Below are 25,404 nucleotides of genomic sequence, written 5' to 3'. Positions count from 1 at the left end.
AAGCTTGAAACTCTGATATCCCTCTTGCACAGGTCAGAGCAATAAGTAAAACTGTTCTCCATGTTAAGAACTTCAAGTTAGCCAGGCTAGCTGGTTCAAACTGAGCAAGTGTTAGCTTCTCTAACTTAAAATTACCATAGCAAGTAGGGGTCACTGTTTTTCTTGGAGGCCTCTTAGTCCAAAACCCATTTCAAAAACTTTTTTGACACAAGAATGCATTGAAAGAGGAGGATCCATGGGCAGGCATGCTGAAATGGCCAATAAAAACACCTTGATAGAGGAGTAAGAAAGGCAATAAGATAGTAACTCAAACAAATATTGTAAAACCAGAGAAGAACTAGCTCTGAATCGGTGCTGGTTATGTTGTTGGCACCAACTAGAAAACCTTTTCCATTTGCTAATGTATGACTTTCTATTAGCAGGTTTTCTTGCCTCCATTAGTATCAGCTACACATCCTCAATAAACAGGTGCCTAAAGAGAATTCAGATCCTATCATCCAGACAGTCAAGTAAATTTGATTGGAGTCAGGGTGTATCAAACTCCCCAATCTTGTGTTAGTAGAAACAGTCTGTGAGGAAGCTTGTGATAACTGCCCATGGTAATTTTCAAAAGGGAGAACCACTGTTGTCTGGGCTAGAAGGGAGTCACCATGATGATCTTGGGGGATTCCTTCTGAATCTTCAGAAACATCCAGGATTATCAGTGCAGGAGACTGGAAAAGCATACAGGAACATTCATGTCCAAGGAAAAGAAAAAGGCATCTCTCCTCCAGGCCTTCTTGCATTGACTGTTAAGACAGAAAGCAAAGAGGTCTATTTGAACTACCCACAGATGGAACAAATCTTGGAAGACCCCATGACCTAGTTTTCATTTGTGAGGATCTGCTTTTGTCCTGCTCAGCTTGTTTACCACACAACTTTGCTCTGATAGAAAGTAGGATGCCTGTACAGTGAGAGTGTGCTGCAAAGCTATATCCAAAGCTATCGACAAGGGGGTGGGGACAACCTGGATCCCCCTTGCTTGCTGATATACTACATGACTGTGGTACTGCCTGTAACAAATGGAAGAGTTCCTGGGGACAAAAGATGAATCAGAAAATTGAGTCCAATGATCAGGGCAAATTTATCTGCTTGCATCTGTCCTTTGTGTCCCACACACCATGCAATTTTATCCTCCCTGAAACTACTCACCAAGCAAAGTTAGAGGTGTCTGTAGTGACTGACTGTATCTAAATGGACCTGGATTTAGGGATATTTGTCATCTCTACCAAGTGATTTTTCTTCTGAAACTCCAGCACTAGGATTTAAAAAGACAAAGGATGTTGGTGCTGCAACCAAAGAAACGTCAGATGCCACTGTATCTTTTTATATGGAGTCTTACCAGGGTATCAATGAGAATCATAGATGCCATGAGACTCAAAATTCTGAGGTATTCTCTTGCAGCGACCTAAGTCTGAGTGGAAATTTTCAGAAACAGATTTAGACATGTATCTACTTTTTCCTGTAGAAGAAAAGCTCTTTGAACTAAGGTGTCTAGCTGACAACTCAGGAACACATTCCTCTGTGAAGGAGTCAAAAAAAGACTTTGGATGTTCCCTTGGAACCCCAATTTGTGTAAGAGATCTCTCACCCAAGTGAGAGACTCCTGACACTTTGAAAAAGACTCTGCACAGAAAGGCAAGTCATCTAAATATAGAACAATGTGGATACACTGTAGCCTGCAATGACCTATAAGTGAAGCTGAACACTTTTATTGCAGTGGATAGCATAAGGCAGAGAACTGATAATGTGATCCAGGCACATAAAACCTTAAGAAACTCCTGAAGTCCAAATGAATATGGGTGTGATAAGCACCTTTTAAATCAAGTGCTACCAAGAAACTTGAATGAAGAAAAAGAGGTAACAGATAGTGAATTGACAACATTTTGAACCTGGGTACTACCACAGGTTTAGGAAAGAAAAGATCCAGAACTGGTCTCCAAGCATTTTCTTTCTTTAGCCCTAAAACATCCTTGAATAAAACCCTTTCCCCACCTGTGAAGAAGCAACTGGCTCTACTGCTCCCTGGGACAGCAGGTGATAAAGGACAGGTGGAAATAAAAAAAGTCTGGTATGGTGGCTGAGGAATTACACCCTGGAAAGGAGGAAATTTTCTCCCACTGCCATCTTTAACCTTGATGAATGATCTTCAGAACACATTTGTCTGAAACCAACTGTTGCAAAAGAGAAAGGTGGAGATTTAGACTTCCTTGAATAGAAATGGGGCTGCAAGGGTGGAGTGGGGTAAATATAAGGTTCCCTTAACAGTCATTCTGACTTGTTGGAAAGCCCTTAGTTTTGGGGGTTTCCTGAATTCTTTTTGGAGCACCCTTGCATTTCTACTTAAATGTCTGAGTACCTGCATTTTATTGAGGTTGTATATTTTGTTTTCTGCCAAAACTGGATGACAGGTTTGAGAATCCCTAAATCTCTACCCAAAGAGAGAATTTAAAATTGCATTTTTAACGTCATCTGGGAAGTTTTTGAGAATGCAACTAGGCAAACATCCTCGAAACACTACCAGCGGCTACTGCCCTGGAAGAAGTATTAACTGGGGCATGTACACACTGTAAACGAGGAATGACTTATGCAACTGAAGAAACTTGTTTAAAGCAGGTTTTTCCTCCCAAGAAGAAAATGCAAACAAAATATTCCTCAAACTTTCAGCATAAATCTGAATAAACTTTAACATACGAGCATGACAATTAAAAAGTCAAAATAAAACTGCAGAAGTATACACTTTTCCCACCTCATCAAAAATTTTCCCATCCTTATAAGAGGCTTTGAATTAACTAAATGGTTAGCAGCAGTAGGAACTAACTAAAGCTATAACTGCTGGGTTGGGTTTAGGAAGTGTGCATAAAAACTTAAGACAGAGGAACTGTATACATTCTATTTGTCTTTTTAGGGGCAACTGGCTAATTATCATGAAAATTGCAGTGACATATAATTTCTCCAAAGCTAACAGAACTGGAGGAATGGGTGAAAGTTCTGGAAATTCTTTCTGTAACCATTCACACTATTTTCTGATGGACGGACAAACCTCAGTGTTCTCCAACTAAACACTGGCACATTCTGGAAAGACTCGAAGGAAGAGAACCCCCCACAGGGAAAAAACAGAAACAGAGCTCTCCTTGCAGTCAGAATCAGAAATTTGAGGAGAAAACCCTGTATCTGCCCCTTCATCTTCCAGTTCAGATTCAGAATCTTGAATTTCTTCTGGAAAACAGGCATCTTTCTTTCTTTTGCTAGAGACCACCTTAAAAGAAGCCTGAATTAAACCTTGAGCCAGACCCAATAAACTATTCCTAAGGAAATTTGAGGAGTAGTAGATAAGTGTTTAGTTTTCCATTTTTTTTTTTTTTACAGGAAAAATGGGGCTAACAGTATTATTAATGGCAGCAGTAGCTTCCCCAGGAATGGGCACAACATTGTGATAAAACAGGGAAATCTTCCCCGTTCCCTTTCCCAGAACCACAGTCTCTCTCTCGCCCATCGAGGGGACCTCAACAGTCACACAGGATGTGACTAACCCTCATACCATAGTGGATGTAGGTGTTACACTGGAGGGATCTGGGGTAAAAGATAAGTGGTCAGAGGAACAAACAAGGGCTACTGCAGAGTCACTCACCTGCAGCTGGGGCAAACTGTCTGCCTGCTGTGGGGGCAAAAGCTGTTTCCTTAACTTTTTCCTTTTGAGGCTGGAAGAAGGACCAACACTGGGACCAGTAGTTTGCTCCATGGTCAAGCTGAAAATGTTGCCTCTTTCTCAAGGAAAACAAGCAGCAAATGCCAGTAAACATTAAAAATCTTTACAAGTAATTTTTTTCACAAAAAAAAAAAAACATTAAAAAGCACATTAAAACACTTTGCCAGATCCAAAAAGTAAAATAAACACAACTTCTCCCCAGAAAAAAATGGTTTTCAACTATGTTAAACATCTTCTAAACAAACATAAAAAAGTCCACTCCCATTTAAAAGTACAATACACACTCATGGCAGTCCATTAAAACACTAATGCTTAGCTTAAAAATAACTCTCCTGAGCAAGACGTTATTAATAAACAAACAAGTTTTTTTTTTTTTTTTTAATGGAAGGGTTTTCCCCAAAGAGAACTTACCTGCCAAGCAAAGGAACAATACAAGCCAATCATTGATCCTTGAAGCCTACTCTTTGGGTGCAGGAAAGCTATGAAGGGCTTGGCACCCAAACCTTTTTAGCCAGCTCAACTTGAGCTGACTGATAGTTTGGGCATGTGGAATGCACCCTAAAGCTTTGGGAACTGGCCAGATGTTATAAGCAGGATATAACCCATGTAGTTTAAGGCTACTGCAGCAGTGATCGTCATGATGAACACCAGAATATACAAATAAATATTAAGTAGAAACCGTAAGAACAAAACTAATAGAAAACAAGTAATAATCAGAAAAAAACTATTTTCAAGAATGAAAACCTACCGCTCCACCCTTAAATTACAGTGGAGTACCAGGAAATGCACTGGGGATAATCCTGAGTAAAAAAGTACAGTTGCTTAAGTGTTGGTTACCTGTAACAGTAGATGTTTGAATTTCACACTACCTCAGTGACACAGGAGTTCTGTGCCTGCACACAAACCCAAACTGACAACTTTCTAGAGCTCAGAATCCCCTTCTCTGATTCTCTGCGACAATGGATTGGGTAAGCCCCTCCCATCAGGCAAAGCCTAACCCCTGTCACAGAAAGTCAGTTATTCAGACTTTTAGAGCCAAGTAAGATGAATCAAAATAACCAGAAACAAGAATTGCCTGAAATCAACCAATATGCAGCCACAAAACACCCACACAATTAACCAAAACCAACTAACACAACAAGGCTGGATTCCATCAAACTAGATACAAAATAAGAGGATGGTGGGTGTATGCTGCTGCTGAAGCACAGTGAAATACAAACATCTAATGTTACAGGTAAGTAGGACTTGCATAACTGTATCATGTTTGCCATTCATACTGCCTCAGTGGCATATGGTAGACATGAAAAGCGTACCCTACCTTTGAGGAGGAAAGATAAGGATTCAGGTGTCTACGTTCAAGCATTGAATATGGATTAAAGTGAATGCCTTATAATCGAATATGAAACAGAGAAACTTTAAAGTACTGAAAATGTTTAACATCGTAACATAACTTCACCTAGGATGAAAATGCATTTTCATTCGGAAACACCTCAATTGTTTTGCAATGACATTTTAACACAGATGATGTGAAGAGCCAGCAGATGGAACAGGTTTAGGTGGTGTGTTTTTCACCCAGATAGAATATGCAACGTTTTTGTCTAATATCATATGGGAGAATTTTCTTCCTGCAGAAACTTTTTTTGAATGAGTAATCCATGTTGATAACAAATGGGGAGAAAGCCCACAATACAGAAAGGGGCGGGGTTAGTAATAACACAGAAGAAGATAACAAGCACTCATTCAGCTGCAAAATTTATGTTCATGTACATGTCTAGATAAACTTGTTTACACTAGAAGAACAATATAACCAAATTCAGTATTGCAATCATTGCCCATTTAATGTATTTTTACTATGCGGATTAGTTACAATCAGGATTTGTATCAGACAGCAATTTTGCCTTCCCTACAGCATTAAATGTGATGTCAGTTGTATGCATGTACAACAAACCTGTAGAATAGCATGCTGTCTTTTTGCTTATTAGATGTTAGAATTCATGAAGGAAGCTGCATATCTTGGAATGAAACTGGTTTGGTTTTGATTTAATAAATTTGTTTGGTTCTTTTACAGTTGGTGACTTTATACATTTTACACACACACACACACACACACACACACACACACACACACACACACACACACACACACACACACACACACACACACACACACACACCTCTTTCAGAGAACTAATGTTCCAAATATGTATTTTGAAAGGCATTGCCCAACACCACCACCATCTCCAAGAATACACCTACTCAGAGTTAATGCAGTATCAAATAAGGGTGAAATCTCAAATCTTCACTTTACAGCATGATTATTTTAAATATGGCTGAAAGGTTACTCTGCTTCAACTACCTAAGCACAACTTGTGACGGTACAATCAACTTTCCACTGATGTAACTATTTTCACTAAAGCAGATTCCTAGTAAAGCTAGAAAGATCTGGTACCCCTTGTCTGTTAATGTATAGCATCACTAAAGGGTTCTCTACATTAAATGTGCATGTGCCCCTGAAGAAAACTATTCTGATAATCCACAAAGGCACTGAAAACTGCTTTCACATCTTTTAGGTTTGCATGTAAAGCTGCATCTTTCTTTTTCGAGAAGATGCTCTAACAGGTTGCCTCAAAAAGAAAACAAGTTAGTGGAACTGACAGATAAAAGACTGTGGCAAGGTCAACTTTGAGTGTTATAAAGATCATGAGCATCTCGGGTATCTTTCTATGCCCTATCACCCTGCTTGGAATCTGAAGGCTGTGTGCCTGGATACTGACACTTAGCATTTACAATGCCCTGACAGTTGCAAATAAAAGTAGGTATAGTCTACTCAAATTCTAATAATCTCATCACTTTTTACATATTTTTTCTTACGAAAGCAGGGACAACTAGTGGGTTAGTTAAGGATACGCCATGCAACCGATTATTTTTGAAAAGGTAATTTCTTAAGAGGGGAAGCAGAGGGCTAAGACTATGTTCTTGAGGTCAAAATCAGGGCAAGGAAGATAGTCAATCTGATCTGATCTACATAAAACTCCTCTTGATCCTCAGAAGACATGGGAGATGCTCATTTGTATGTTTTTTTTTCCCCTTCTACAACCGTCACTAGTATCAGGAAAGATCTGTAAGTTTCCATATTACCTTCACCAGTGCATCAGAGGGACTAATACAGGTTTCTGCTGTTATGAGGCAGACTCTTGTACGATGCTGAAGAATTCTCATAGAAATACTTTTTAACCAAACTGCAGGGTAGAAACATCCAGGTACTCATAGCCAGTTTAGGGGGAGGAAAAATCTCTGACCAGAGTTAAGTTACTCTAGTAAGACTTTTAACTTTCAGCACTATTCCAGCAGATTCCATCAAGTTTTACTTTCATAGACTGAAACACCAGAACCAGTAGATGCTCATAGGCTACTTTAAATTACAGGTTTAAGATGCCCACTTTTGGGAGTTGTCAATTAAGTAAAGCATATTTTTTCATGCAGCTTATGGGGAACTTGTATTTCTTCAGCAGAATCCCTGGATGCCTCCTTAACTTACTCATTTCCTTCTGCCTTTAATATCCTGAAAAGCTGTCTTTCCCCCTTGTGCCTTTTCAGTCTTTTTCTAGTTGCATGGCAGAGTGGGTTTCATACTGAAAATTAGCATTCTCTTTAGATTGCTTCTCTAAGGACTTTTAATGTTTTTCCTTCTAAATAAGTAGCTAAAGAGTTATGCTTCTTCAACTTGGCATCTTTGTTAAATTTAACACAAGCACTTTGCCACTCCAGGTTATTAAAATAACGCAAGCTCCAAGCTACCAACTCCTAATGATCAACACAATCTAAGCAGAAACACTACAACTGGAAATAAGAAATAAATAAAAGACCTGCAAACCTGGTGACCAGTCAAAGTGAAAAAAAAAGACCAAAAAACACAGAAACAGAAAGTCTTACTACTAAGCTATCTGGGTCAAGTTTCCAGATATCACAAATGACTGACAAAGTGTTACAACCTAGAGAATCCACAGCATCCATTAACATATACCAAAACAGTAGACAAATAAAGACAATCCTACTGCAATCAGGCAATACTCATCAGCTAAATTATGCTCCCCTGCCACTGACAAACTACTACAGCCCACAATACTATACTATGTGGGGAAACAATGCAGACAGAGAAGCTATGAGTTGGAAAATGACTACCTTGCTCACCTGGATTGCTAATAAAACAGGCATAAGCTAGGACAATGGAATGTTGCAGTGTAAAAATTGAAGCACTGAAAACAATATAATATAAAAACAGTACCAAAAGCAAAGGAAATCAATGCTTGACAATGCTAAACAGTCACAAAATATCAGCCAAAGACAATTTCTAGAATACCACACTGAAAACATTCTAACATTCAGAGTTAATGCAGCAGTAAGACAAGAGCAAGCCATACAGTTCCCATTCCTCAGGAATGCAAAAATATACTTTTTATTGCTGATTTTTTATTTAAGTACAAATAATCAGATTGCGTAAAATGAATTTGACAACAAACCAGATCCAGAAATCTGACAAATCTCAAACTCAAGACAGAGAATTTGAGGAATGCACAAATATAAATTTTATTGCTTATTTTTATTTAAGTGCAGGATCTGCAGTGGTGGTGCTGCAGTAGCATTGTCGCCTCACAGTAACACGTTGTCCTGTTCGATTCTCAGCTTAAAAGCATCTTCTGTGTGGAGACATGCGTGAATGGGCGTACCTTCGTTGAAGGTTGTGCATCAGGGATGGCAACTCGGCACATAAAAATCTACTGCCAATCATTAGCGGACCTGGAGTTCCTCTGTGGCGATCCCTAACCGGGAAAAGCCGAAAGACACAACAACAACAACAACATTTTTAAGTGCAGATAATCAGATTGCGTAAAATGAGTATAACAACAAACCAGATCCAGAAATCTGACACAAATCTCAAACTCAAGAAAGAGAGGATTTGAGGCAGCCATTAACAACCTTCTGGAGCAACATAGTGACTACAAATGAATTATATCCAATACAAACCAGCCACTGTTACTAAAAGGAACAACGCATCTACTAGGAAGCATCACCAGAAGAAATAAAACAAACTCACCAATTCTTTCAATCCTGGTAACATCTCGTACTTCAGGAACTTTAGTTGTTGCTGTCTAAACGAAGAAAAAAGTAGATTATAATTCTAGAAGTGCCAAATGAATGCAATACAAATTATGAGTGACATATACAGTGCTTAAATATAAGAGGAAAAGTAAGTTGTTTATAAAAAAAGTACAATGCCAGCACAACTGCAAAAATCTGGCAAAATAAAAGCAGACAACCTGAAAAATGTAAAGAGTTTAACTATATCTGCAAAAACGTATCAAAATAAAATCAAAAATGGGAGCAGTACAACTGTATCTATTGCAAAATAGCTGCACAAAAGTATCGCAGTTGAACTCTCTCACACACACACACACACAAAATTCAATATATAAATTACTCCGGTTAGCAGGATTCACAAAAATAATACATTTTATTCTGGATTTCATCAACAAACAGAAAACCACCACCATTTTCGGACATGTCAATAAAACCAACTACAACAATGTATTTTTCTCGTTTCCCTGCGCTTCTAAGCATAAATGGATTCTGTTCACGGTTTCAGCCATGCGAACAGATAAACGTAGAGAAGATTGGGACAGATACTTTTCTTAAAGATATTTGATTATCATATTCTCCCAGAATTGTACTGAACATTTATTTTTTTTTTAGATATTACAGTAACTGGTTACCTGTTATACTATTTGAATAATTAAAATGTCATAGCATATCCCCCTGGTTTGGTATACTGATTACTATATACTAACAAGGAGGTGCTACTATCAGTCAATTCCAACTGATTGTTTTGATCACTTGGTTGTTACAATCAAAGCTTTACAACAAACAAAAATTGTTGCACTTTTTCGTGGGGGTAAGCACTATTAAAAAATGGATGTAAAGAACATTTAACAGTATTTACGTAATGCCTAGGGGTCTTATAGTCTCTTGCCATCTAATGTTCCGATGCTCTTTTACAATTACACCGTATTGATATTTCTAGGAGCAAGTTAGAAAAAAATGCATCACTTTGAAGATGCTGCTAAAAAAGACCTGACAATATATTGTTTAATCCTTCAATTCATGCAATCTAACACTATTTTACAAATGTCCATTGTTGCAAAAAAGTCCATTATGTGACACTGGAAGAGTTCAAACCAACTGTTGATAAAGGAATGTTGACAAATCTTGCTTGACATTCATCAGACAGTGCTGAAAATAGCTCAGCAGAAAGGTAAAGAAGCTTTTACAATACACCGATGGCTCCCATGCATGGTTATTTTCAGTCTTCTCAGCTGAATCTGTACTTTTATTGCTATTTTTTTTTTTGGTTCAATACCCTTAAGGATATCTTCCTACCACGTCATTCTAAACATCTGGGTTGAGTGCATATACTCCACAATTACAATTACATTACAGTCCACAAATGGCAAAGTACAGTACATACCAACACTACATTTTAAGGTTTCCTTACAGCCTGCATATACTCCTTTTTTTCCTTTATACATTCTCTATATTTTATATTTTATTTGGCTCCTAATCTTCTCTCCCGTGTTCCTGGGCTCACAGGATAATTAACAGTCTGACTCAAGGTAAGCTATGAAACCACTTTAGCCATAAAAAAGGTTAGTTCTCAAAGAAACACTGTCCTTCTGTAAAATAAGATAGAGCTGACTTGCCTTAAGTGCTTGTTACTCAGATACTTTTCTAGAAAAAAAAATTAATGTAATGAGTAAAATATTCTTCCATATGAAAGAACCTCAACTCAGTCCAATGAGCAAGATCAAATGGAACAAGAGTAAGCTTTCCAAGCTCAAAGTTCAGATTCCAAGAAGGAGACATTTATTTTCTAGGTAGTCAGATATGAAACACCCCTTTCAGAAACTGAAACACCCCTTTCAGAAACTGCTCAACTTGAGGATGGTTAGAATGGGAGACAATCAGAAATGGCCAACAATCTTAACATGACATGGGAATTAATAGAAAAACAGAGTACAGTAACTGAGGAGACAAACAAATCTACTTGAGGTGAAGACCCAGAATGAAATGTTCATTAATGACTCCAGTCAAGCAGAAACAGGACAGACCCTCAAGCCTTGCTCTGTTTGAATGTATGAAGCGTTAAGACTCAGAATGAGCACAGGTGCTAGCTCATACGCTGTTGAAAACATATTTGAAAAAGAGAATTGTGCAAACTGAATTTTAGTTAAGCACTTCCATTCTTTTTAATAAAATGAAGAACTTCTTCAGAACATAAATCATTTAACTTCTCACAGGCTATCTCAGTAAGTCTGCAAAAAGGGTAATATCTGTTTATGTACCACATCACTGTGGTGTTATCTGTATAAATTTGCTGAGGTCCATGGGGCCAAAGATGATTTAAGGCTTTCAAAGCATTCACCTTTGCCATCACCCATCTCATTTATATGCTTCAGTCTGTTATGGGGTTCCACAGACCTTGCACTTTCACACATTTGGAAACCACTCCCCATGGCAGATCTGATGCATCTGTGGTGACACACTGGAACTGAGTCAGAATGGAGAATAAGACATATGGACTGTAAGAGAGAAAGCCTACAGATCAGATAACATCTCGCCTTACAAACCACCCAAAATAGGAATCTGAAAAGATAAAGGATAACAATGCTAAGTCTAGACTGAACTAAAGTACCACTGTATTTTTCTCATGTGGAGTCTGGGCACAGGAAACCTGGGTTTTGGTCTTCTGGTCTTTCATCCATAAGAGTTGTACCCCCAAAATAAATACTGAGAAATTCCCCTTGCAAATATCTGGCTTTGATTGGAATTCCAGGCCATCTCTGCTCTGGAGGAAAAACATCTTTTCACAGGGCAGAATTTAACAGACATCACAGGAAAACCAATTCTGTTAGAATAAATGGGGGAAGATTTACGAAAGTGGACTTGATAAGACACAGCAGCAGATTCTGAACAGCTGCTAAAGACTCTTAGACAACTGGATAGCATCTGGAGAGATAAGACAACTCTCCAAATGCAGAAAGATGTAAATGCCTTGAATTCTACAATAAGGAATTACTAGAAGCAGACATTTTGTAAATGGCGTCGGTGAAGTAGCAAGTCCACAGGGTAAGAGAGAATGGATACTGTGACTCAGATACAGAATATCTTAAGAATTGCCTAACTGCTTGCCAATATGAATGTGATGGTAAGCACCCTTTAGGACTAGATTTACAATGAAAGCTAGCAAAAAACAGCAGAGGCAGAAAGAGCTGAAGTAATAACATTTTGCACTCTGAAGCCATGACACAAAGATTTTGAAAGGAAAGGTGTAGCACAGGCCTCCAATTTCCTTCCCTCTTTGGTACCAGAAAAATATCTGGATAAAAAGCCTTTGCTCATCTGACAGGTAGGCACAGATTATTTTACTCCCTAAAAAAATCATTTGGATTCAGATTTGGAATGAACAGGTAAACTTGGTTTGCTCTGCAAGGAGGAATTCCTGGAAAAGAGGGAGGGATTCTCACTGCCAAATGTACCACTATTGAATTTCCTTTAGAATTGTTGATCTGAAATAGTCTGTTGCCACAAGGGAAGATGAGAGAGGAAGAGATTGCCAGAGTGGGAGGGGAGGGGAGGGAGGGGATCCTGAACAAGTTGACTGGGGGGGGGGGTCCATTGCTGTCCACAATTCTTTCAGGTTTTCATTTTTTTCTGGATCCTCCTTGCCATTGCTTGTTAAAAACCTGTTTGAAGGTACCTTGCTTGTATTGCTTATTGGAAAAGGGAGATAATGAGGAAAGGAAATTGTTATTCGCCTTGAAAAAGGAGAGTTGAAAAATATGAGTAATTCCATGAATCAACTTTTCCCTTTCATCATAGTTTTTGAGCAACTCAAAGTTCCGTTCCTTGCATAAGGGAGAATTTAAAATTTCAGCCATAATATTTCCAGGAAAGTTCTGAAAAAGAAGCCAAGAAAATATTCTCATAACTGACCCAGAAGCAACATCTCGAAGTAGTATCAGCAGCATCATAAGTACAACATGTTTCGTAATATGAAAAGTTGATATTAAAGAGGCATTCAAAAGATTTTGTAACTCTGAAGACAGGTGAGAGGTTGTCGAAAGATAAAAAGCAAACCTTTTACAGGTGAACTTGTCAGTTTAAAGTTCTGAAAGTTAAAGCAGCAGAAGAATCCACTTTCCCAGCTTGTCTAAAGCTATCCCATCCTTATCAAAGGGAACTGGGTAAGCAGCAGCAGCAGAAGCAACCTGTTTAGCAGAACCACCTTTGGCTAGGAATTTGCTGATGGATCTACTTTATAGTTAAACAAACACTTATGAAACTGAGATACCCTGTATAACTTCTCAGATTATATGGGGGCAGGAGGTTGACTGTCAGGTAAACTGGAAACTGAGAAAAATAAATATTCTCTAAAGTAGGCAAAACATGAGGAATAGCTGCAGACCTAGGCATGTCTAACTAACAAACTAATACATTTTCTGTGCAACAAGAATATCATTTTGCTCCCACTGAAACTTCTTTCATCGCTGAAAAATCTTTAAGAGACAAATCCAAATTACTACAGTAAACTCTCAGTTAACTGGAACTCAAGCAAACGGCAAAAAAAAAAAATACCTTATGTTTTTAGAGTTTTAAAAAGGAAGATAGGAATAAATTCCCTCTCCCCCCAACTCGAGAACAAGTCAAACCAGATAAATAGTATAGTGTACAATATTAGTCAGGCCTATTTTTAATAGTAGGAACTCTCAAGCAACCAAAAACTAGTTATCCGGCATTTACCAATCCCCATGAGTGCCAGTTATTATGTTATGTAGTCCTATCTCGTCATAATTCTTGCTGAATGGGTTAGAGCCAATATTCAGCTCTGACTCGGCCTATATTAAAGCTCGACAGCTTTTAACTGGCTCAAGGCTAACCCCTAATGTACGGTGCCGCACGGCAATGCCCCAGATCTAGTTTGCCACGAAAGCTTCGAGGTTGTGTCTTACTGGCTCGTTGGCCAAGTAGAACAATGTTTTACTTATTTAATCCTTTTCTACCACCTTTTTATGTCATACGTTATATATATATATATATATATATATATATATATATGTAATGTATATTAATAGTTTCTTCTGTATTGTGCTTCTGTTTTCTGAAAGTTTTCAACCTGTATTCCCCCTTAGGACTGTATGGCCCATCTAAATTAGAGGGCCGTAGTGCCCATTTAAGTTAGAGGACCTCTCCTCCCTGTGTGTGTGTGTGAATGTTATAAAAAACTTCCTTTATTTTTTTAGTCTTCAACTATGTCTAAAGATAAAGATAAAGATCATAAGGATCATCGCCCTTCGGGCTTCAAAAACTGCGACAGGTGTGTGCAGAAAATGTCTCTTACAGACAGCCACACCAGTTGCGTATATTGTCTGGGCGAGGCCCATTTACAGGAACCTTGCACCTTCTGTCACGCTTTTAGTACAAGTGTGTTAAACGAAAGGAAGAGAAAGCTTATTGACAGGGGTCTCATGACCAGTTCCTTCCAGTAACAGCTGGAACTTGGTCAGGCAGCTCCAAAATCTTCAAAGAAAAAATCATCGGCCCCGACTTCGGAGACGACCAAAAAGTCTAACGCGTCAGAACCAAGGAGTTCCGGTTCAGACTCTGCTTCATCTTCGGTGCAGTCTATTCCATCGGTTCCAAGACTGTCTTTGGTACTGCAGGTTTTGCCTGACATCGAGACTGTATCTTCTGTTTTGAGATCTCCTTTTTTGGAGAGAAGGAGGTCTCCTTCAGTCTCCACCAGATCTCCAGGACCCCATCAGATGAGGACATTGAGAGGTCTCAGAGCCGTCCCCCGTACTGATCACTGTTCCTCCTCTGACTGCTTCGCTCTCGGAGCCTATTACGTCAGGTTCCCCTGTCCTCAACCCTTAAGCTCCGGGGATTCAGCCTATTTCCTCTGAGCCAATTACTCTATCCTCAATGGCTCCATCTGGAGCAGAGGGTTCTGGGAGCCGACACTCTCGTGTTGACTCCGACGGGGACAGTCACCCTGGTTTCTCTTAGGAACAGACCCTCCCTCTCGGAGCCTCGGCTCGACTCAGCTCGGCTCCCACTTCTGCTTTGGAGCTGTTCCCTCTTGCTAGGAGTCGACCATTCGCCCCCCTCAGAGCGGAGGTCTTCTTCAGAGCGGGGGGGGGGGCTCTCAAAGCTTTAGAGAAGGCCTTATCCTCTGCCAAAGCCATTCCTTTGGAACCTGTGTCCCACCAGCAGCAGGCAGCAACCTCTTCCCCCTGCCACCCCCACAGCATAGGGAACCAGAGGCCCAATTAGCCCCCATTGGAGGCGTCCCCTCTTCAGAGACCTCCCCAGATTATCCCGCTGGAGAGCTCCCTCAGAAGAGGTTATGTAAGAGGAAACATGTCGACTCCTATGAGTCTATCACATCAGACACTGATTTAGAGGAATCAGAAGGGTCCCCTAGATCTCCCTCTGAGGATGTCTCCTTCTCTGACATCCTAGAAATCCTTAGACAGAGGGGTGATTGGAAGACCTCTAATCCTATTGAGGATGAATCGGTGTATCTTGAGGCCTTTAGCTCCTGACCTTCCACCTGTTGGGTGACACCACCTTATGATCAACTTTTGGGGGTCATTTCGCGAAAAGCACGGACCTCTCCAGATTCAGTGGAAGCCGTCCCAAGGAGGCCAGACAAATTTATGATAGCACCTGAGGACAAGTCTTTCCTTAGTAAGGGAGTTCCAGTTGATGCTATGGTGGTAGCAGCGGCCACCAAGAAGGAATTATCTGAGATGTCTTCTAATACCCATCCTCCTAACAGGGAGTACAGGACGATGGACAGGTACGGAAAGCTTACTTTTTCTTCAGCGGCATTTACACTAAGATCGTTGAATTACCTGACTCACTTCACTCGTCTGTAGAGGGATCTCCTGAAAGAGTTAGGAGATACCTCCCAGGGTTCAGTAGCTCTGGGTTCCATGGACAAGGTTTCCACGCAGCACTCCACCCTTACTTCCATAGCTAACTCCTCCATGAGGCTGATCTCATATGCGGCAGATGGAGCGAGCAGGGCAGCCGCAGCAGGAATAGCCCTCAGGAGACATTCGTGGATGCAGCTTTGTAATTTTACGGAATCCTTCAAGTCTTCCTTCACTAATGTTCCCTTTGATGGTTCATTTCTTTTTGGACCCCAAGTGAAAGAGACTTCGACTAGGTGCGAGCAGGAAGGAAAAACCCCATCTGCCGTTGGAGTCTGTTTCTCTCTCCCATCCAGACCTTATCCCAAGGGTAATACAGGAGGGAAAATGTGGTTCCGCAAATCCCAAAAAGGTTTTCCTCAGGCATAAGGTCAACCCTCCCACAGGGGCAGAGGGGAAGGATATAATGGAAGACACCACCCTCGCGGCAGAGGAGGTCCGCAACATCAGGGAGACAGAGAAGTTTTCTCTGATCATCCCTTCCATCGACCCTGAGGGGCTGCCCGACTGTCTGTCTCTGGAGGCAGTCGGGGGTCGTATATCGCTGTACCCAAGCGCCTGGCTAACTATCACTCAAGATCATTGGCTACACACAGTAATATCCAGAGGTTACCTGATTCCCTTTATTTCTAAACCCCCAACAAACCGGTCTCTTCCAGACGTACCACCCATCAAACTAGACCGTGCAACATCAGAGGTCATCTCATTGCTACAAGAGAGAGTCATTAAAGAAGTCCCCACAGAGCAAGTAGGATCCAGAACTTACTCTCAATTCTTTTTAGTTCCAAAAAAGACAAGGGACTGCAGATCAGTTCTAGATCTCAGCAGGTTCAACAAGCATGTAAGAAAATCAAAGTTCCGAAAGGTCATTCTGCAGTCAATATTTCCCTTTATCGGGAAAGACAACTGGATGTGCTCAATCGATCTCCAGGATGCGTACTACAACATCAAAATGAACAGGCACACCAGGAGACACAAGCTTCCGGCTGGGAGCCAGCCATTTTCAGTTCAAAACACTGCCCTTTGGCCTCACTACAGCCCCCCAGAGTGTTTACCAAATGCATGGCAGTGGTAACGGCTCACCTGAGACGTCAAGGATTCCAGGTGTTTCCGTACCTAGACGACTGGCTCCTTACTGCTACCACCAAGCATCAACTCATAAGGACCAGGGACGAGACTCTATCCTTGTGCGCCAGCCTAGGCATCACTGTCAACTTGCAAAAGTCAGTCTTATCTCCCTCGCAGCATATTGTACATCTAGGCTAAGAAATGGACACAACCACCATGTCAGTAAAGCTAACACAGGAAAGAGTGGAATCTCTATGCAGTCACATCAGATCTTTATTAAACAAACAAAGAGTCCAGGCCAGAGAAGTACTTCAAGTCCTAGGGACTATGGCTTCCGCCATCTTATTAGTTTCTCTTGCTTGTCTACATATGAGGATTCTCCAATGGATGCTGTTCGCACAATATCTCACCAGATATTAAATAGCAAACGCATGCAAAAGGGATCTGACATGGTGGTTACACACGAAACAACTTGTCATAGGTCGCCCACTTGTTCCTCCCCAAGAGAAAGCAGTCTTGACCATGGACGCTTCCCAGATGGGGGGGGGGGGGGCATTATCTGGAAAAGACAGTCCAAGGTACTTGGCAAAACCACAAGCACCAAGTACACATCAATGTTCTGGAGATGAGAGCGGTGCTATATGCGTTGCAAGCACTTCACAGCTCCCTTCCCACTGGAACGATTGCGATTCAGTCAGACAACGTCTGTTGTGTGGTACATAAACAAACAAGGGGGAAACCAAGTCTTACCCACTTTGCAGAGAGGCCTTAAGAGTTTGGAAATGGGTGCTGAATACTCAACGCTTCCTGATAGCAACATATATCCCAGGGAAATCCAATGTAATAGCGGACAAACTCAGCCGAGCAATTCTGATGCCTCACTAGTGGTCCCTGAATTCAATGGTTGCGAAAGAAATCTTTCACAAATGGGGCCAGCCTTGCTGCGATCCATTTGCCGCTCACCTGAACACCAAATGCAGCAGCTACTTTGCCATCATTCCCCATCCGGGGATGTCACCCAGGGATGATCTAGTTCATGATTGGCCCCCGGGACTTCTCTATGCCTTTCCTCCCTTTCCACTCACACCCAAAGTAATACAGAAAGCAAGACAGTTGAGGAGTTCCTTGATCCTCATTGCTCCTTACTGGCCTCGACAAGTTTGGTTTCCTTTCCTGTGGCCCTACCTTTTGGAGGAACCATGGATTCTGGATCCATCTCCAGATCTCCTTATTCATCAGTCGGGACAGTTCCACCCCTTCATCCACACCCTCAAATTGACAGCATGGCTGCTCCAATTCCACGTATAGCCAGGTGCATTCCCATATCTCCAATGATCAAACACATCCTAATTTCATAGCATAAACCTTCCACTCAGAAACTATATTCTAGAAAATGGAAAAGGTTTTCCCTTTGGGATACAAACCGGGACTTAGATCCATATACAGCTCCTTTAGAATCCATTTTATCCTTCCTAACAACAGTTTTTCCTGAAGGAGCGGCAGCCGCTACAGTTAGAGTTCAGTTAGCTGCCATTTCCAATTTCCATTTTGGTTTCATGGGAAATCCAATCATGCAACACTCCCTCTGTAAAACTTTCTTAAAAGGAGTTCTTCTTCTTAGGCCCCCAATAAAACAACCTTTAGAACCCTAAATTTAATTTAGTCCTCTCATTTTTGATGTCTGGACCCTTTGAACCATCCTCGTTGTCAGACTTGTTATCATGGAAAACCCTGTTCTTGGTAGCTATAACATCGGCTAGGAGAGTCTCGGAACTTCAAGCCCTAACTATTCGATCTCCTTACATTATCTTTCACAAGGATAGTCTCTCTCTTAGGGCAAACCCTTCCTTTCTCACTAAGGTATACTCAGAACACAACCTGAATACTACCATTGAGCTACCTGTGTTTTTTCCAAACCACTCTAAGAAATCAGAGTATAGACTTCACCAGCTAGATGTCCACAGGATACTCAGATTCTATATACAGAGGATCAAAGAATTCAGGAAATTGATCAACTTTTTGTTTCCCTTTCTAACAAAAGAAAAGGCTTACCGGTTTCAAAAATTACTCTTTCAAAATGGCTTGTGGATTGCATATCCTTTGCTTATCAACAAGCTGGTAGACAATTACCGTTAAAAGCTAAAGATCACTCTACTAGGGCTGTAGCTACTTCATGAACCTTTATATCTAGGCTCCCAACTGATACTATTTCTGCAGCAGCTACTTGGGCAAGACCACATACGTTTTTCACTCATTACAAATTGGATTTGGCCTCCCGGGACAGGTCATCCTTTGGGTCCACTGTGCTGGAGTGTCTTTGCTCGAGCCACCCGGGATAAAGGTGCTAGGGACACTGTCCCATCCAGCAAGAATTACGGCGAGATAGGACTACATAACATAAAGATGTTATGTACTTACCATAACGTTCCATGTTTGTAGTCCATCTCGCCTATATTCTTGCGTCCCTCCCTCCAACCCCCTTCCTGTTTCTGAGGGATCTAGTAGACCTTTTTTGGGGGCTGCCTGACTTTGCTCTTTATTGTCCACCTGGAATGGATTATGTTTCTAATCCCTTCCTGTATTTTACAACTTCTTTCTTATTATTATTACCCGATAGGTATTTATTACTTTCTTGCAAACTAGATCTGGGGAATTCCTGTGAGGCACCATGAGATAGGGGCTAGCCTTGAGCCAGTAAAAAGCTCTCGAGCTTTAGCATAGGCTGAGTCGGAGCTGAATATCGGCTCCAAAACCATCCAGCAAGAATACAGGCGAGATGGACTACAAACATGGAACGTTACGGTAAGTACATAACTTCTTTTTACTGTACTTTCTAAGAATCAGAATGTTTAGATTGAGAAGAAATTCCTGAAGTACAACAACCATCCTCCTGCATTGTTTGCTCTCAGTCAGAAAAGAGAAGAAACTCTTTCTTTTCTTGCCTGAAGTAGGTAGTTGATAAGAAAAAAGTAGAAAGGAGTTCCTTAGCAAATCCTCACTGTTCACAGAAGCAGAAAGAGGAGATTTTCTCACTGCACTCACTTTTCCTGACAAACTCACTGGAAAAAGACTGGCCCTTAGTAAGCATACTCATCCCACATTCAGGACCTCTTCTCTCAGCTAGGTAAAGGACCATCACCTGCTCCTTCTCCAGACTGACAAGAGTGGTCCTCACTTTCCTGACAGGGGCATCCCTACAGCTGCAGTAGACATGGCTTTCCTCCGGTCCATGGTGGCTGCAGGTTCTATATAAGAATAGCGCCTCAGAATATAAGGTGAAAACAAGTGGTAATGAAGTAAATCACGGACACCTCCCCAAAAGTACATCATCCTTTCCCCAACACACAAACCTATAAAACCAGTACGAAAATTTAGTCAAAAAGTAGAAAGTTGTGAAATAGCTTGTACAACTAAGGTATTCTACTAAATATTGAAAAAAGTGACTGCCCTGTCACCTGCAATGACCAATTACAGAAGCCAGGCCCTTTGTAAACACTCTTGGAGCCTGTTTATACAAAGGGCAAGCCAAAAAAATGAAATGTAACCAAAAACAGAAAACAGGGAAAACTGTCTGTAAACTTAAGAGAAGTAGAATGTGAATATTTAGAAAAAAAGGTCTAGAGATAGTCTTCAGATTCCTTTCTTCTTTCATGGGTAGGCAAAATATTCTCAAATAAAATGTTTTCTCTTTTAACTTTGGGAAAATCGGTTATATAATCCCCCGAAACAGCAGCCATTCTAAGACAGGAGTAGGGGAATCCCTTAAAGATTATAAAGGTCTCGTTACTGCAAACTGCAACCCTTTCAAAGATTCTTAATACTCAGGTGTCAGCCGTTATCTTTAGAAAAAGGAAAGTGAAGAGGCAGATTTTCCAAAACTTTAAAAGGATTGCCAAGGTAGGAAGGGGAAAACATGATGATGAGGCAAAAAAGTCAGTCTGTTTCCTTAGATAGAAGGGTCTTCCTTACGGTTAGCATTATTTACTTGAAACTCCCCGCAACTGATTTCGGACTGGTAGAAAGTTTCCAACAGTTAGAAAACATGGAAGGTGCCCTTCAGCTTTGAAAAGCTAGCCAGAAGCAGTTGGGTATATGTGTCATTTCATACAGTCTATAAACGTCGATACCATCATATAACAAAGAACACAATTTTTTTTTTTTTTTGCTACATTGCTGACACAGATGCATGATGCCTATATACATTATCAGTGGCAGACTTAAGACAAGCAACTGTTAGGTTGGGATGAGGGTATCGGACAAAAGCTGAAGGGAGCCAAATTTGTCTCCAAACTTTGGGGGATAGCATGAGCCTTGTAGGCTCTCTCAATGTAAACAAAAGACTGCAGTGATGTCCTGACATTATTGCACTAGCTGCTCCCAAAACTACTGGAGGCAACCAACTTCCACAAGTAGGATGAATCTCAGATCCACACTCCCAACTCTCAAGAGATTCCCTGGAACTAAACACGGAGTTAACACAAAGTCTGCTTTCTGAGGAGTCATGAGGGCCACCTGTCAAATGGTCACATCTAGATGCATGTGAAAGGGAGTGTGGGATCAAATGTTTAGGCAGCCAAGAGGGAAAAAAAATAAGACAGCGTGGAGTCAGTTGGGGATGGCAATGAAGCATGTATGCTTTCAGATACAATACAATACGGATTCAAAACAGATATCTTCTGGAGATGTAATATATTTGCCAGTATAAGGAGGAGTCACTGATCATCTTGCATATACCAGACATAATGGAGCTTTGCAGACCACTACACACAAAGACCAATACAGATTTTCACTGGAAGCATACATGCATGAAACAATAACATAAAAGCAATGCTCCACATTTCCTAGCAAAAGTTTCAGGGAGTTGTAACTTAACAACTCAGAATACGTGAAATTTAACTGTCATTACATGAGTAAGGACTTGTCAGTAGCAAGCTGCTAAAAATGTAGGGACTATTTTGCCCTTGTAAGTACAAGGATCTTTGTGAAGGAAAATTTCCAATGACATAAACCGTTACTTTCATACATAAAAATATGCACACTTTTTTAGTACCGATGCAATACCAAATTAATGCCAACATGTTCTCTATGCTTAGAAATGCAATTTATGTCCAGAAAGTCATACACTCACCAGTTTACTAAACCAATACATGAAGCTGTGAAGACTATCACACTTTTCAGGCCTGGAACAGCTGTAGGTGGCGTATACATTCTGGAAGAAGTATCTCAAACAATACTTGCCATTTTTAATATAATTTTTGACAGCAAGAAACGTACTGCACTTAGGTTATGAAGCCAGCAGTAAAGATGCACAAGCATCTCCCTGATGAGTCTTGCATGAGCCACATCACCCATGTCACAAAAAAAACTTTTATAGTAGCATATAACTGGCGATAGAAGAGATCACTATAAAGGATAAATATATGATTTCCTATTCTGATAAGGCCAACAATCCACATACTGCATTTTCCCACTCTGGTGAGAACTGTATTCATCATTTACAGAAAATGATTAGTATAGAGCCCTGCCAATTGTTATATCAGCTTACGTTTTCTACATATTTATACAGAGTATATATCAGAAATATTTAGCATTTCATAGTAAACATTACAGTGAACCAAACCGGAGTAGTCTGCCACAGACTATAATTGGACTGCAATATTGGATATTAAAGACATACAACTCTATCCTGAAAACTGGTTAACCATTATCCCTTTGTGTCAAAACTGGATTTTACAACTAGTAAGTTAGTGAAAATAAATCTCACCTCTATATATAAGAAATACAAATATTCTCATAAATACCAACCCAGTACAGCTACATTCTACAAACATACTTAGTTCATAATAAACTTGGTTTCGTCATAAAATATCACAGAAAAAATATTTTTGTGGAAGACTAACTTTACTTGTTTGTTTTTCATTTACTCACATTTACTAACCAAGAATGTATAAATGAGAAGACAACAATTTCAGTGGAGCACCAGGTAGAAAAACTCCAAAAAACAAACACTGTGGTACATAATGTCAGTACACATCAAGAACACACTTAAAACAGTAGGATACAGCATGTTTCATGAACCAAGACAATAATATGCATTGAATACACACAATAAATACAAATCAGATACTGATAACTGTAACCTTGTCAGTGGCATACTTGCTTCACTGACCAATCAAGAAGAAAAAAAAAGACTACTGCCCTAGGTGAAGCAGGGATGAGGGGAGGCCTCCCTGTACCTACTTCTTACTAGAAATTGTTCTAAGGTAACAAAACCTCAGGGTGACTTGCATATTAAAAGAGGGTCACACTGAAGAGAAATATCACAACTACACCAAGAACAGAGAAAAACAAAATATGTACAGTTGTCATATGATAAGCAACTTAGGCAAACATCTGCCCAAACCTTAAACACAGGCCAATTTTTGAAAAAGAATTCAGTAAACTACATAAATATGTAATACTCCTCCAGATTTTCAGAGAGTTAATAAACTATAAGCAAGAAATATCAATGGTTCTACATGAAAACAAAGTAAACAAACCATCAGAACAGTCTTACATATAAACTGGAAGCACAAGCTATTATAAACATAATGTAAACAAAAAGTCAAGAATAAAAATAGCACTACAATGCTAACTAAACAAATAACTTCTAAATTCAGCAGAAAAGTCCTCTGTCTATACCTACCAGACATTACAAATCTCCAGAAACTATAACACACACCTATAATACTACAATTAAACACTACTCTCCATGCCAAACTAAAAATTGCTAGAGCAGAACACTATTTCACATTAGGACTTTTTCACCACATCCCCTCTTACTTGCATATACTAACTCCAAAATCACATTAAGAGCCTCAAAACTGTGAACACAGAAAAAAAAACAGTCTTTAAATTGAATATGTGTTGAAAACATAAGTTCCAATCCATACAAACTCAACCTAGTCTACAAAATAAATTTCTATTAAAAGTGTTTCAATACTGTTACGCATCTTACCCATTGTACCATTGCAAATGCTGCAAACACTAATGTGGTGCACATTCCACAGATGCTAAAATATTTTTCTTGCACTTTCAAAAAATCCTTCATAAAGTAATATTCTTTGCTACACTGCCTACTCCTTTTTACCCTCCTGTGACAACCCACCACTGGACCAGTAATTAAGGAGCCTCAATCCTCACCACTGGCACCAGTGGGGGATGTACATTGATAGGATGACAAGGTACACACACGGTATTCCCAGGTGTAGCTCTCTGCATCAAGTGCAATTTCCCCAAGAGCACAAAGAGACCAGTAAGTCTGGGCCTGGTTTCTCCCTCTTTCTCAAGATCTCCAATAAGACAACCCACTGGCACAGCTATAGGGTGAGATCTCAGCTAAGTGGCCAAGCCAAGACCTCCAACACCCTCTCTGTTCAACCAGTGCTTCGTGTCCCTGCCAAAGTAGGTCACACACACACACACACACACACACACACACACACACACACACACACACACACACACACACACACACTGACGTTTGATTTATACACACACACCTGGGAAAGGCTGACACAGGTTACTAGCTATGTCCCTTTTGCCCAGACTATAAGGTAGTTATCACTGCCACCAGCCAGCTCCTTATCAGCTACTTTAGGGCACTTAACAAAGGGTGCCCTATCTTACTGTGTAATGTTACTATTAATACAAATGGTAGTTTGACCAACAGCAAGGCTATTAGGAGTGGCCTACACAGTGTCACCAAATAAATATGCAAGTACTCTCAGAACTTGCAAATCTCTACACAGATCAGCCACAAAGAAAGATTTAAATATATTTAATAAATAATAAAACAAGAAATTACTAAATATGTATTTACAGTGACATCAGAGTTCAAAATCACAGGAAATGTTTACAACAACATTGCAGGACAGTCCCAAATAATAAAGAAAAATATCTAAGCTAAGCTTCGCTACATTACTAACTATATCTAAGAGAGCTACTATGCCCTAGAAACCTACTTGCAGAGCAAGGCAGATGTGGTGAGTGGTTCTTATTGTTGTTGTCAGGTCCAAGACAGAATAAAGAATGCTGTGTCTCATTCACAGATATCTCAAATTAATATCTCAAGTATTACTGCTGGGATAGCTTGCAGAATAACATAATACTCTATCCCAGGTGAGCCCCCCACTGCTAGAAACTAGCAGTATTTAGCATCTACCTGTGAAAATACATGGACATCAGATCTCTGACAGATGCTGAAAGTCATAAAACAATGACATCCCTCCATATCTCAAGCCTAGTAATTATTTCTCCTTAAAGACAACACAGAGAGCTCCCTAGTATAGACATCCTGTCTCTTGCTGCCATAAAATAACAATTTCAGCTATTTTTCTGAAGTTTTGCTGGACTGAAGTTAACATATGTTCCAGTTTCCACTGTTAAAATATATACATTTAAACAGTTACAACAGTGCATGTACATTTCTGTTCTTTTCCAGTAAGGTACACTGTGGTTACATTTCAAACGGCACTTTGCAAATACTTTCAAGCA

At 40.1% G+C, this 25,404-nt stretch overlaps 1 protein-coding gene across 1 annotated transcript in view; it reads right to left on the bottom strand.

Annotated features, from left to right (window-relative positions):
- The window catches only part of RUVBL2 (RuvB like AAA ATPase 2), a 1,077,211-nt gene that overhangs the window by 1,002,063 nt on the left and 49,744 nt on the right, over positions 1 to 25,404 (bottom strand). The window contains exon 2 of the mRNA XM_044083345.1: positions 8,844 to 8,898. Within this exon, the coding sequence (XP_043939280.1) occupies positions 8,844 to 8,898 (55 nt within the window). The remainder of the gene's footprint in view (positions 1 to 8,843; positions 8,899 to 25,404) is intronic.

Source organism: Protopterus annectens, chromosome 9.part0 (assembly GCF_019279795.1).
Source record: "Protopterus annectens isolate FY-2018-M chromosome 9.part0, PAN1.0, whole genome shotgun sequence".
Lineage (NCBI taxonomy): Eukaryota > Metazoa > Chordata > Ceratodontiformes > Protopteridae > Protopterus > Protopterus annectens.
The sequence above is the reverse complement of the archived record's forward strand: the minus strand, read 5'-3'. Positions and strand labels throughout refer to the sequence as shown.